Genomic DNA, 15,338 nt, shown 5'->3' with positions numbered 1-15,338 from the left:
AGTTTTAGAAAAAAAAAAAAAAGTTTTGCAGAAGTTGAGCTCCCTGCCAGGAGACAAATAACGATGCTCCAGCTCTGAGGTCCTGCCCCGAACATTTCTATTGGCTGTGGATTAGTCAAGGTCCTCATGAAGCAAAGCACATTGGTCGCCTGTGGCATCACTCCTTCCCCCCTGTGCCGTTATCTGCAGTATAAATACCAGTCTAGATGCCAGCCCTTTCTTCTGCTGAAGCTCTTGCTGGTCTGCACAGGGGGACCACTGCATTGCCACTGACACAAAGGAATACCAAGCACACACCATGAGCACCACCAAGTCTTCATACAAGAGGATCTTTGGGGGGAACCCCAGATCTAGCTCTTCCGGAGGTCGCTATGTCACCTCCAGCAGCAGGTACAACTTGGGCAGTGCCTACCGCCCTGCATACAGCAGTGGCGGTGGTCTCACCAGCAGAGTGGTCTACACAACTTCATCTGCCCCTTCCATCAGCAAGTCTTCCTCTGTCAGGCTGAGGAGCAGCCTCCCTCCAGCCAGGATGTCCGACAGCGTAGACTTCTCCCTGGCAGATGCCATCAACTTGGAGTTCAAAGCCAACAGGACCAATGAGAAGGCCGAGATGCAGGAGCTCAATGACAGGTTTGCCAACTTCATCGATAAAGTTCGATTCCTGGAGCAACAGAATAAGATCCTTTTGGCGGAATTGGATCAGCTGAAAGGAAAGGGGACCTCCAGGGTGGGAGACCTGTATGAAGAAGAAATGAGGGACCTCAGGAGGCAAGTGGACCTTCTGACCAACGAGAAATCCAGGGTGGAGGTGGACAGAGACAACCTGGCAGATGATCTGCAGAGACTCAGAGAAAAGTAAGTTCTTGGCACTGATACAATGTCGCACCTTTATAAATATTTAGGTCTTGAGATACAAAGTTTCTTCTTGCGCCACAAAATTACTTCTTTGAGTCGTCAGAGTGACTCCGTTTCATAAACTGTGGCCAAAATGGGGGGGAAAAAGGTTTCTTGCCAAAGAGAAGTTGAGGTATCTAGGTCAGGTTTCTGCTGACCATGGAGGGTTAATGTTTTTGGCTTTGAACAAGAGGCAGTTTATCCATCAGGGGCGTAGATTGCTGGTCCAGCAGAAAAAGAAAAAAAAGATGAAAAACTCCAGTCATGCAGGATAATAATTAGGGCCGGGTCCCAGTGGTGTCAATGGTGAGCGAGATCTTGGCTGCAAAACTGTCTGGTCTCCAGGTCCATGTCTGGATGGGTGTGGCAGGTCATCCAAACTGAATGGGGCCTGGCTTCAAGTATGATAGAGCAGAAATAGTTTCAGGCTGGAAACGCAGTATATTATGTTTGAATCCGCTCCTGGCTTTGGCTCAAAAAAATGCATGTATAGAAAATGCCTTTATATGTATTTCCATCATCTACTACGTTCTGTAGACATTAGAAGCCCATGAGAAATAGTTCATCCCGGTATCACACTGACAAACTTAGCGCTACAGCATTGACTAACTCCCCTCTGCTACATCTGAGTTTATATAACTTCTTTCGTCAGGGACAAAGGTTCAGCCCTAGCCCTGTATCTAAATACCCTGTTGGCGCCCCTAGCTGATGTGACCTCATTTTTAAGAACTACTCAACCTTTTTTGCAATTTTCAATTCTAGGTTGCAAGACGAAATCATTCAGAAGGAAGACGCTGAGAGCAACCTGCAGTCATTCCGACAGGTTTGTGGCTTTGCAGATGTGATACTCAATAACACCCCCAGGAAATGCTGCCTTGACACTTCTATTTTTCCTGTCTGTACCATCATGACTTTTCTCTTTAGAGCCCTCTAGTGGCAAGAAGTATAAATGAAATCATTTAAAGGAGCCCTACACTTTTTTACTGTATAACATATTTCTGGAGGTTCTGAGCACCGGAGATAGGTGTCATAAAGTTGTTATCAAGGTGGCACGGGTTTTTGCCACTTTTTGGAAAATTACTACAGTCAGTGGAGCTTACCTTAAAATGGATGGTAATGGTATTGCACTCCTCTCCACAAAAAAATATATACTTTAGGCCTCTTGCACACGACTGTGTGTCCCCCGTGGCCGTATTGCGGCCCGCATACGGCGGGTCCGCAATACACGGGACACAGGCTGTGTGCATTCCGCATCACGGATGCGGACCCATTCACTTAAATATGTCCGCAAATCCGGAGATGCAGTGCGGAACATAAGCAGTATGGAGTGCTTTCGTGGTGTTCTGTTCCGCAAAAAGATAGAACTTGTCATATCTTTTCGCAGAACGGACGGATCGCGGACCCTTTCAAGTGAATGGGGTCGCGGTCCGCATGCGGCTGGGCCACGGTCGGTGCCCGTGCATTGCGGACCCCAATTTGCGGTCCGCAACACACGTTCGTGTACAAGAGGCCTTAGTGTCCCTTTAATAAGGGTTGTCCAGTAATTTAATTAAACCAGGGATGCCCAACCTGCGGCCTCCAGCTGTTGCAAAACTACAACCCCCAGCATGCCAGGACAGCCTACAGCAGGGCATGGTGGGAATTGTAGTTTTACAACAGCTGGAGGGACGCAGGTTGAGCATCCTTGAATTAAACCATTTCTGGCAGTAGGGTATCATCTAGATCAGGCTTCCCCAACCTGCCACCCTCCAGCTGTTGCAAAACTCCAACTCCCAGCATGCCTGGACAGCCTACAGCTATTAGGGCATGCTGGGAGTTGTAGTTTTGCAACAGCTGGAGGGCCGCAGTCTGAGCATCCTTGCTCTAGATGATTATTATACTATATTATACGCAGTAAGTGTGATGTCGGTTTGCCTCTTTTTGTAAATTTGATGTATATTTCAGATATATTTTGTCCCTTTGCATTATAAAATGTCTTTTTTTTTTATGAGCATAAGGGTATATTCACACATTGCAGGTTTTCTTGCAGAAATTTCTGCGAGTGTCTCATTCATCTGAATGGGGCTTACAGAAATCCACGTGCTTGGATTCGGCAGCATGTGAATAAACCCTTAGATGACTCTGGGATCACACCCGATGATGAGGTGGCCTACGTTCATGAAAGGAATAGCCCCTTCTACGATGTTCGGACGTCACTGCTCCTGCCCAGTGACTACATTCTGCAGAATACAGATTCGGATCCTGCATTTATTCCTACTGGAATATGAAATCTATATTTTCAAGCTTACTTTTAGGCAGAGCACCGCCAGGTTACTAGAGTATGTACCCCACTTGCAATAAGTGACATAGCCAGTAACAGGCGGAGGAAGTTAAACGCAGTGCCGCTCGGACTATTTTCTATCACGTTTCGTTTTATGAAATATAAAGAGACAGACAAATACAATTTAAAACTTTTAAGGCCTCATCGTTCATCACTGAGGTCCCAGGAAAAGCCTACTGAGATCTGCAAGGGGGTCTCTACATTCAGGGTGGGATAACCCAGCCTCCTTCTAACTGGCGCATATGATACTGCCATTTTTTTTATATAAAATCCCTTTAAAGGGACACTCTGGCCAAAAAGTGACACATTTTGTTGTGGGTAGTCCAAGGCCCGAGGGGCGGTCCATGACTAAATAGTAGAGGGGATGGGGTGTGACAAACCCAATCCTTTAGTCCCTGTGTTAGTTATAGGGAGGATTTGGACTCTTCACCCTGTTGCCCGAGATTCTGTCCAGCTGACCCAGCAGTATGGCCGCCCCTTTTAAATTTTTTTTTTTTTAAGCCAGCAGGGGGCCGCCTAAACTCTGGGTCCCCAACTCAGCCCCTGTTAAAGGGGCCGACTCACCATCATGAACCCTTTTATGAATGAAGGCGGCCTGGGTCAGGCTTCGGGAGTTGCATCCATCTTTATATTTCACATGTCGTACTATGTGATGCCCATTCCATGTAATAGAAGGGCAGGTCATGTCTACCAGGACGAGTGATGGTTGGGGGCTCACAAGCAGAGGTCACGTCCTCTCTGATTTCCATATGCCCTAACTGGTTATATATGGGACAGATTTGGCTCTTTAGTTCATCAATATCATAATTTTTTTTTCATGGTCTCAAAGTTATATTTCGTACTGAAAACAAGCGGTACCCCCCAACGCCCCTTCCCCCTTTGCTGCAACGTACATGACCCCTAAGCATTCAGCTCTTAGCTCTATCCCGCTCCCACACAATAGCATCCACTTGTGGGGTCCTTGAACGGTTCTTAGACTCGGTGGTCATTCCCATTGCTTCACACAAGGAATTATCCCCCATGCACAAAAGTATCTCCTCCAGCACAGAGGCCGGCCATAGCGCGACAGGCCCATCTGTTTCCTATGCTGACGAGCGCTGCCGCTTTCCCACGCCTTCACTGTGGAATGCAGATCCGGGAACTATACCAATAGCCTAGAAGAATGGCTGCTTTGTGGTGGTATTTCGCTTGCAGCGTTTGATTATGTGCAGGAAACTGCATTTTATTTTTGAATATATACATTATTTGATTCCCCGTGTATTCTGTCGGCAGATGAGCGGGCTTATTACAGTACGCTTTTCTTCAGGAAAAAGGATCGCGTAGATAAAAAAAAAATTAAGTTGTGCAATCTGGAGATAGCTGATGTGGCATCGGGCCCCACCCACAACGATGCGTAACCACTTCCGTATTCATAGATTTTTTGCTCAAATTAATAGTGTAAATGAGTTGTTAGTCTCGTGCCCTTCAAGCTATTGGGATACTACAACGCCCATCATTCTGGGAAAAATATATATGCACACATTTATATAGAGAGTGACTAGGCAGGAACATGCGCCTTAGAAATGTCTAAGTTGTAGTCTGGATTGACGAATATATATTAGGTTCAGGTTCTGATCATGGTGTGCTCAAGGGTTAATGTAACATACATACATCCTGGTGTGCTCGAGGGTTAATGTAACATACATACATCCTAGTGTGCTCGAGGGTTAATGTAACATACATACATCCTGGTGTGCTCGAGGGTTAATGTAACATACATACATCCTGGTGTGCTCGAGGGTTAATGTAACATACATACATCCTAGTGTGCTCGAGGGTTAATGTAACATACATACATCCTAGTGTGCTCAAGGGTTAATGTAATATACATACATCCTGGTGGGCTCGAGGGTTAATGTAATATACATACATCCTGGTGGGCTCAAGGGTTAATGTAACATACATACATCCTGGTGTACTCGAGGGTTAATGTAACATACATACATCCTGGTGTACTCGAGGGTTAATGTAACATACATACATCCTGGTGGGCTCAAGGGTTAATGTAACATACATACATCCTGGTGGGCTCAAGGGTTAATGTAACATACATACATCCTGGTGTGCTCGAGGGTTAATGTAACATACATACATCCTAGTGTGCTCGAGGGTTAATGTAACATACATACATCCTGGTGGGCTCAAGGGTTAATGTAACATACATACATCCTGGTGGGCTCGAGGGTTAATGTAATATACATACATACATCCTGGTGGGCTCGAGGGTTAATGTAACACACATACATCCTGGTGGGCTCGAGGGTTAATTTAATATACATACATACATCCTGGTGGGCTTGAGGGTTAATGTAACATACATACATCCTGGTGGGCTCGAGGGTTAATGTAATATTACATACATACATACATCCTAGTGTGCTCGAGGGTTAATGTAACATACATACATCCTGGTGGGCTCAAGGGTTAATGTAACATACATACATCCTGGTGTGCTCGAGGGTTAATGTAACATACATACATCCTAGTGTGCTCAAGGGTTAATGTAACATACATACATCCTGGTGGGCTCGAGGGTTAATGTAACACACATACATCCTGGTGGGCTCGAGGGTTAATGTAACATACATACATCCTGGTGGGCTCGAGGGTTAATGTAATATACATACATACATCCTGGTGGGCTCGTGGGTTAATGTAACACACATACATCCTGGTGGGCTCGAGGGTTAATTTAATATACATACATACATCCTGGTGGGCTTGAGGGTTAATGTAACATACATACATCCTGGTGGGCTCGAGGGTTAATGTAATATTACATACATCCTGGTGTGCTCGAGGGTTAATGTAACATACATACATCCTGGTGTGCTCGAGGGTTAATGTAACATACATACATCCTGGTGTGCTCGAGGGTTAATGTAATATACATACATCCTGGTGGGCTCGAGGGTTAATGTAATATACATACATCCTGGTGGGCTCGAGGGTTAATGTAATATACATACATCCTGGTGGGCTCGAGGGTTAATGTAATATACATACATCCTGGTGGGCTCGAGGGTTAATGTAATATACATACATCCTGGTGGGCTCGAGGGTTAATGTAATATACATACATCCTGGTGTGCTCGAGGGTTAATGTAATATACATACTTCCTGGTGTGCTCGAGGGTTAATGTAACATACATACATCCTGGTGGGCTTGAGGGTTAATGTAACATACATACATCCTGGTGGGCTCGAGGGTTAGGGTAACATACATACATCCTGGTGGGCTCGAGGGTTAATGTAATATACATACATCCTGGTGGGCTCGAGGGTTAATGTAATATACATACATCCTAGTGGGCTTGAGGGTTAATGTAACATACATACATCCTGGTGGGCTCGAGGGTTAATGTAATATACATACATACATCCTGGTGGGCTCGAGGGTTAATGTAACACACATACATCCTGGTGGGCTCGAGGGTTAATGTAATATACATACATCCTGGTGGGCTCGAGGGTTAATGTAACATACATACATCCTGGTGTGCTCGAGGGTTAATGTAATATACATACATCCTGGTGTGCTCGAGGGTTAATGTAATATACATACATCCTGGTGGGCTCGAGGGTTAATGTAATATACATACATCCTGGTGTGCTCGAGGGTTAATGTAACATACATACATCCTGGTGGGCTCGAGGGTTAATGTAATATACATACATCCTGGTGGGCTCGAGGGTTAATGTAATATACATACATCCTGGTGGGCTCGAGGGTTAGGGTAACATACATACATCCTGGTGTGCTCGAGGGTTAATGTAACATACATACATCCTGGTGGGCTCGAGGGTTAGGGTAACATACATACATCCTGGTGGGCTCGAGGGTTAATGTAATATACAAACATCCTTGTGTGCTCGAGGGTTAATGTAACATACATACATCCTGGTGTGCTCGAGGGTTAATGTAATATACATACATCCTGGTGGGCTCGAGGGTTAGGGTAACATACATACATCCTGGTGGGCTCGAGGGTTAATGTAATATACATACATCCTGGTGTGCTCGAGGGTTAATGTAATATACATACATCCTGGTGGGCTCGAGGGTTAGGGTAACATACATACATCCTGGTGGGCTCGAGGGTTAATGTAATATACAAACATCCTGGTGTGCTCGAGGGTTAATGTAACATACATACATCCTGGTGGGCTCGAGGGTTAGGGTAACATACATACATCCTGGTGGGCTCGAGGGTTAGGGTAACATACATACATCCTGGTGGGCTCGAGGGTTAGGGTAACATACATACATCCTGGTGGGCTCGAGGGTTAGGGTAACATACATACATCCTGGTGGGCTCGAGGGTTACTATAACATACATACATCCTGTAGAACAATGGTTAGATTAGTTGCTGACTCATTTGGTGGCCGCAGCATTTCTCCGCACACAGGGGTCTTTGAGATGTGGTCTTTCATATGTAAAGACTTACTGACATAAGAAGGGTAGAATACGTAATTAATTGGGGGGGGGGGGGGGTCTTCTAGTCACAGTCGGGGCAGATAATTAGTGACCATTTCCAATGCTGAAGTCTTTCAGTGTGGAGAAAGGACAGAAATCTGTGCTCTGTATATACGGTGGGAAGTTAATGGCTGACATAAATCTTGCAGCACTCTCCGCCTTAAGAAATGCTTTTGAAGATTCTATACTTGTGTACCTTGGTGGAATACTGATAAAGACCTCCTCAGATCGCTGTCTTTAGGAGGACCCATCACCTCCCCTGTTTTAGAAAATACTTATATTCCCATGTAATAACAATTCTGGAGCATCTTTTCCTAGACACACGTCGTTCCTCTGTTATTTCCCCTTGAAATGTATTAATAATTTAAAGAGGACCTTTAACATGCCTGTTTTATTAGTTTCATGGATTTCACATATAATACCCATTCTGGAGCATCCATTCCTATGTCTCTATGTTGTGCCGTTCCTTTGTTATTTCCACTAGAAGTTATGAATGAACAGCTAGCAGTCTGCAGTAAGGGTACAGAGGGGCGGTAACCAGTTGGGGGGGCGTACCTGAAAAGTCTGACAATGGCAGCACTGATTGGACAGAGTCAGACTGTGCAGGGACACGCCCCCAACTGGTTACCGCCCCTCTGTAACCTTACTGCAGACTGCTAGCAACTCATTCATAACTTCTAGTAGAGATAATAAAGGAATGGCACAACATAGAGACATAAGACTAGAGGCTCCAGAATTGTTACTACATGGAAAAGGCATGAAGCTACTAAAACAGGCATGTCAGGAGTGGTGGCAGGTCCTCTTTAACAGAAAGGTGTTACCAGTTAGGTGGGGTGTCCCTACCCAGTCATTGCTGACAGTACTATAATATGCAGAGATACACCCCTTTCACAAGGGAATGGTAGCACCCAGTTGCCATTTTATTCAAGAATGTCTAGGAGTAATAACAGAGGAATTCATAGTTTTGATGATGCCACCAGACTCTAAGATCAGTCTATGGTCCATTTGGAGGAGCTCTGGGAGAAACCAGCTTTGATACAAACCATTAGACTATTTTTTAAGGTGGATCCCATTGATATGATGGATTCCCTCTGCCAAAAATCCACAGCCCACCATTGCTTCACATTGGTAAACAGGGATTAGTCCGATTTTGACTCTTCCAGTCCTTTGCTTTCTCTGTTATTCCTCCTGGAAATGTAAAAATAAAATTCACTATTGTGGGTTAAAGAGGGGCTGTCCCCTCTCCCGTCATGTCAGTAATAGTAACTATTTGTATTCCCCATGCAGTAATTATTCTGGAGCATCTATTCTTGTAACTGTATATTGTGCCCTTCCTCTATTATCCCTGCTAGAAGTTTTATAGATAAAGGTCCATCTGGGTGTTAATAGTTGGGGGGGGTGTCCCTGCACAATGTGATACTGGCAGCACTGATTGGATAATGTCAGTCCGTGCCGGGACACCCCCCCTTCCCATCTAATAACATCCAGTAGTTGTATCTTTATTAATAAACTTCTAGCAGGAATAATAGAGGAAAGACACAACATAGAAAAACAAATACTCCAGAATTGGAATTTCATGTGGTGTGCAATTATTTACAGACATGTCAGTGGGATAGCACTCTGCAACCAGCACTCTGCCCTGCCTCTATGCTGGATGTTGAATGAGCCAATGCCTAATTCAACATCCAGCATAGAGGCAGGGCAGAGTGCTATTGCATTTGTGTTTTTACGTTTGTATGTGTATTTCGCCATAGCGATGTGCACCTGCATACAGGGTTGTGCTGACTGAATCCCCCACATGTCAGTGGGATAGTCTGACAGTGTCCAATTTGTGCTGACCGTGCCAGACTGTGTAAGGACGCACCTTGACCAGAAAATGTTACAAACTAAGTCCTCATGCACACGAACATATTTTCTTCCCGTGTCCGTTCCGTTTTTTTGCGGACCGTATATGGAACCATTAATTTCAATGGGTCCGCAAAAAAACTGAAGTTACTCAGCGTGCATTTCGTTTCCATATATCCGTATTTCCGTTCCGCAAAAAAATAGAACATGTCCTGTTACTGTCCGCATTACGGACAAGGATAGGACTGTTTTATTAGGGGCCAGCTGTTCCGTTCCGGAATGCACACGGACGTCATCCGTGTTTTTTGCGGACCGCAAAATACATAGTCGTGTGCATGAGGCCTAAGGGAAATTTAGATGCTTTCTATACCAGGGATCAGCAACCTCCGACACTCCAGCTGTTCTGAAACTACATCTCCCAGAATCCCCCTTCCACTTTTATGGGAGTTACAAGAACAGCTGAGTAAGTTTGCATGCTGGGAGTTGTAGTTTCACAGCAGCTGGAGTGCCGAAGGTTGCTGATCCCTGTTCTATACAATAATCTCCAAAGACAACGATGTGTGCAGGAGTTCAGGGCTGGAAGATGACGCCGCCTTGCAGTCCTAGCAGAGCGCCGCCTGAGGCCAGAGGCTCAATTTGCCTCATGTATGGTGCGGAGTTGCATCTTGAAGTATTACATACTAAATCGATTCTGTAGCTTTATAAAATATGTAATAAGTTATAGCTTTTCGTTTCTTCCGCAGGATGTTGACAATGCCTCTCTGGCCCGTATCGACCTGGAGCGCAAACTGGAATCTCTGCAAGAAGAAATTATTTTCCTGAAGAAGTTACATGAAGAGGTAAGTCCAAGAAATCATCGTGAAAAGCTCCCAACCTACAGTGCAAATGAAGACCTGTGATAGTTTTCCATCGCTCAACCCACTCATGATTAAATCCCTCACCCTTCAAGTTACCATAACATTGGCGATTCTTAATGTGCTGATATGTTGTTTTTAGGACGTTTTTAGATCTTCCTACATGCATTCATTTTCCATTTATACGGTTCGTTTTATCCTTTTGTTCAGGAAATCCGTGAACTTCAAGCACAAATCCAGGAACAACACGTCCAGGTTGACATGGACGTCGTCAAACCAGATCTCACATCAGCGCTGCGAGATGTCCGTCAGCAGTATGAGAATGTGGCCTCTAAGAATCTGCAGGATGCCGAAGAATGGTACAAATCCAAGGTAAGAGGGGGGGAAAAAACCACACGTGGGAGATTTCCTGTGTAATTCGTGAATGGGCCAGGACTCTGGACTCACGGAAGGAAGTCCTGAGCGGAAGGCCAGCTTCTAATATCCAGTGACCTAAGAATTCAAAATCTTATTAACCCTGTAGATGAGGTTTAAGATTTCTCATACATGAATAAAATATTTTAAAAAAATAACTCCACCTAATCCATTGAAACATCATGTATTCCTCTGCAGTTTGCTGACCTGTCCGAAGCTGCTAATCGCAACAATGATGCCTTGCGTCAAGCTAAGCAGGAAACGAATGATTACCGCAGACAGATCCAGGCCCTGACCTGTGAGGTGGATGCAGTGAAAGGATCTGTAAGTAAAATTATATCATGGGTTACATCATTTGGATATGCATTGCAGAATCTTAGTAAGTTGCTTAAAGGGGTATTCCCATCTCAGACATTGGTGGCATATCGCTAGGATATGCCACAAATGTCAGATAGATTTGGGTCCCACCACTGGGACCAGCTTCTATCTCAAACTGTTTTAAAGTGCATTTCAAAGATTCGAGAATATATAGGCTTACACAGGCTAAGTGATAAAAATATCTAAGTGTGATTAGATATATTAAAGTGAAAAGAGACAAACAACCCACATATGTAGTGAAAAACAATCACTCTGATCTGTGCTCAAACCGAGCCATGCTACCTACATAGCACATAACCGGTATCCGAGGTCATGTGAGAGGTGTAGTGACCGACACCTATCTGACATTGGTGGCATATTTTAGTTAACCCGTTAAAGGCTATGTCGAACCCCTCAACCAATTTATATTGCTGAAATGAAGAATGAAGCAACTTTGCCAATAGTCTTGATTAACAATTTCCTATTGATTTTGGACTACTGCTTATGTGCAGACCTAGGCATCTCCATGGTAACAGACTACTAACAAATCCTTAGTAGTCTGATCTTGCAGTCATATTACCAGCCATGTGTTCTCTTCTTCCTACTTACTTTCTGTACCAAGAAGAAGAGGATGGGAAAATGGGCAGCATGGCGGCTCAGGGGTTCGCACTGTTGTCTTGCAGCCTTGGGTCCTTGATTGGAGTCGCTCAAGCAGTGGTCATTGTTTTGCAGAATGAGTCTTATGAACGCCAAATGCGTGAAATGGAAGAGAACTTCGCCCTTGAAGCTGCTAACTACCAAGACACTATTAACCGCCTGCAAGACGAGATTCAGAACATGAAGGAGGAGATGGCTCGTCACCTGCGCGAGTACCAGGATCTGCTGAACGTGAAGATGATGCTTGATATCGAAATTGCAACCTACAGAAAACTGTTGGAAGGAGAGGAGAGCAGGTAACAGGATCACCGGTGGCATCTAGATCACACATATACATCATATATTCTATAAATTACATTTATTTATTATATTATGTTTTTTGTTTTTTTGCAGAATTTCCATTCCTGTACATTCCTTCTCTAACATGAGCTTGAGAGGTAAATACAAGTCAGTACATTAACAGCTTCACGCCAGAAACATTCGATTTTTGTGGGTTCAACTGTCAAATGTAAATACGCAGTTCTCTCAGGGGAGAGGATAAGCAATATCTTTTGGCTAAACCTTTATTGAGTCCGGTTCCATACCATACCTCCGCACAGTCCTGTACCATGTCTTCTAACAATCCCGCATCATGTCTCCCAACAGTCCCATTACCATACCTCCACACAGTCCTGTACCATGTCTTCCAACAGTTTTGTTACCATACAGCCACACAGTCCTGTATCATGTCTCTCAACAGTCCCGTAAATTCTCCTTACAGCTAGTTACCATACAGCCACACAGTCCCATATCATATCTCTCAACAGTCTCATTATGATATGTCCCAGCAGTCCTGTTACCATACGTCTGCACAGTCTTGTACCACATCTCCCAACAGTTCTGTTACCATACAGCCCCATATCATATCTCTCAACAGTCCCATACAGTCTCCTTAGAGCCATTTACCATACCTTCCAACAGTCTCATTATGATATGTCCCAGCAGTCCTGTTACTATACCTCCACATAGTCTCGTATAATTTCTCTCAACAGTCCCATACGATATTTCCCAACAGCCAATTACCATACCTCCACACAGTCTTGTGCAATATCTCCATGCTGCCATGTCTCCCAACAGTCTGGCTACCATACCTCCACATAGTCCCGTACCATATATATCAACAGTCTGGTTACCATACATCTGCAGTCTTGTACCACATCTCCCAACAGTTCTGTTACCATACAGTCACAAAGTCCCATACAGTCTCCTTACAGCCATTTACCATACTTTCCAACAGTCTCATTATGATATGTCCCAGCAGTCCTGTTACTATACCTCCGCATAGTCCCATGCCATATATAGCAACAGTTCTGTAATCATACCTCCGCACAGTCTTGCACCATATCTCCCAACAGTCCTTTTACCAAACCTCTGCATAGTCCAATACCATGCCTTCACACAGTGTCATACCATACCTCCCGACCATCCTGGGAATGGTATCACAATGAGGCAGGATTTGCGGATTTACTATACATATAAAGTGGCTTTTCCCAGTTGGGGGGCATTCCTCCTTGTGGCAGGGTGTAATATTTGAAGAGGGTGGGGCTAAAAATAAAGTAATACATTTAAAAAAATAAGTTTTAAAAAATATAAAAAAAAATTCTAATCACCCCGTTTCTCAATTGTACAAATAAAAATATATAGACCTAAAAAACCTCATTGGTACTGCCGCGTCTGAACTATTAAAATATAAAGGCATTTATCCGGTAAAATAAATGTCGCAATACATTGTATGAGATATTAAATGGTAAGTACAACTTGTCTCACAAAAAAACAAGCCCTCATAAGGCTGTGTGAACAGAAAATGTAAAAGGTATGGCTCCTGGAGGGCAGTGAGGAAAATGTGAAAAAGTAAAACAAAAAAATGGTTTATAGCGTCAATGGGACTATGGCATTAAAATTCAAAATGCCTGACCCTTCTTTCTCGACATGCTTGTTGACTGTTTCCAAGAATAATCATTTAAAGTTTAGTATTTCTTCAGATATATTTCTAACCTGGTCTTTTTCCTACTTGTTTTGCAGAAACTAACCTGGACTCTCACCCAGTATCAGATTCCCACTCCAAAAGAACACTTCTGATCAAGACTGTGGAGACCAGGGATGGTCAGGTGGGTATACTACATAATGCTGCTGGTACTGTTGCTTGCTGCCTCCATGTTTGCACTGAGCTTGGTGCACTGGTGACTTGCAGCGCTGGGGTCCTGGGTTCAAATCTGACCATGGACAACATCTGCATGTTCTCCCTGTGTTTGGGTGGGTTTCCTCTGGTTTCCTCCCACACTCCAAAGACCTAGCGATAGGGAACTTAGATTGTGAGCTCTTCTGGGGACAGTGAGTGATGATGATGTCTGTAGACCGCTGCGGAATATGTCAGCGCTGTATAAGTGAGGAAAATAAATAAAAAACATTTCAACTGTAGTGTAGAGCTCAACGGTTAAGGGTGTGTGTCTACAAGCTTACTGACGGTTTCCAGCAGAACTGTAAATGTAGCTCTGGGCAATATTACAGCTCAGCATTAACTCTGACGATATCATTTGCTTTTGACAGGTCATCAATGAAAGTTCCCAGGAGCACGATGACTATCAGGACTGAGGCCTGAACCTGTCCCTGAGAAGTTCCTGACCAGCGACGTAACAATGTCCCCTGTGTTTCAACTTTGAAGAAAACCAGCTTTTCAAGTGCCTTTTGCTGTTACTTCAGGGGCGGGAGGATAGACTTCTTACAAAAGAGGAGGTAGGCAACCTGTAGCTCTCCAGTTATGGCCTGCTGGGGCTTGTAGTTCCTCCAACAGCTGGAGAACCATAGGTTGCCTAGACCCGCTGTAGAGGGCGATTAGTTATTGGGGTTTTGCAGAGTGAAGTCTTACTTTGGGGTTTACTTCAGTCTAGTTTACAAAAAAAAGGAAAAAACACTTCATAGCAATATCTTGTGCCGCCATACTGTTTTTACAATTTCCAAGAAAAGCTTTTTACCTCCAGAAAACCTGTCAGTGCTTTAAATAAACCTTTAGAAATACGACCCGTCTTATGTCGTCATCTTGTAGTATTTGGTATTCGTCGCTGTTCCATGTCAGTGAATAGAATGTAGGAGATACATCGGTCATGAGCTGTGACCCGTGACTAAAAGACCATCACATACTGGAGCACATGACCCCATCCTTTGGCCTTTTATTAACAATACATCAAGGGGTCAATTAAAGGGGTTGTCCCACAAAAATTATTCAACATTTTTCAAACCAGCACCTGGATCTGAATACTTTTGTAATTGTATGTAATTAAAGGAGTTCTCCGGCCTTTTAATATTGATTACATATCCTCAGGATAGGTCATCGATATCAGATCGGTGGGGGTTCAACTCAGGATAGGTCATCAATATTAAAAGCCTGGAAAACCCCTTTAAAAATGTATTATAGCTACTTTCAATGAAAGCTATCTGTAT

At 44.0% G+C, this 15,338-nt stretch overlaps 1 protein-coding gene across 1 annotated transcript; it reads left to right on the top strand.

The window, feature by feature from the left end:
* Positions 1 to 209: 209 nt before the first annotated feature.
* Positions 210 to 14,909, top strand: LOC121002874 (vimentin-1/2). Its single transcript, XM_040434508.1, has 9 exons — positions 210 to 858; positions 1,660 to 1,720; positions 10,323 to 10,418; positions 10,644 to 10,805; positions 11,046 to 11,171; positions 11,937 to 12,157; positions 12,255 to 12,298; positions 13,923 to 14,008; positions 14,448 to 14,909. Exons 1-9 carry the CDS (start codon positions 299 to 301, stop codon positions 14,490 to 14,492), a joined length of 1,401 nt encoding a protein of 466 aa, XP_040290442.1. The 5' UTR covers positions 210 to 298; the 3' UTR covers positions 14,493 to 14,909.
* Positions 14,910 to 15,338: the final 429 nt, after the last annotated feature.

The sequence above is a fragment of the Bufo bufo genome, chromosome 5, assembly GCF_905171765.1.
Source record: "Bufo bufo chromosome 5, aBufBuf1.1, whole genome shotgun sequence".
Classification (NCBI taxonomy): domain Eukaryota; kingdom Metazoa; phylum Chordata; class Amphibia; order Anura; family Bufonidae; genus Bufo; species Bufo bufo.
The sequence above is the reverse complement of the archived record's forward strand: the minus strand, read 5'-3'. Positions and strand labels throughout refer to the sequence as shown.

What these genes read in the sequence shown, in the direction of transcription:
- LOC121002874 (XM_040434508.1), top strand. Translation starts at nt 299, where the DNA reads ATGAGCACCACCAAGTCTTCATACAAGAGGATCTTTGGGGGGAACCCC. An exon ending in CTGCAGAGACTCAGAGAAAA is followed by an intron (nt 859 to 1,659) that starts GTAAGTTCTTGG and finishes TTTCAATTCTAG; the next exon opens with GTTGCAAGACGAAATCATTC. An exon ending in TGAAGAAGTTACATGAAGAG is followed by an intron (nt 10,419 to 10,643) that starts GTAAGTCCAAGA and finishes CCTTTTGTTCAG; the next exon opens with GAAATCCGTGAACTTCAAGC.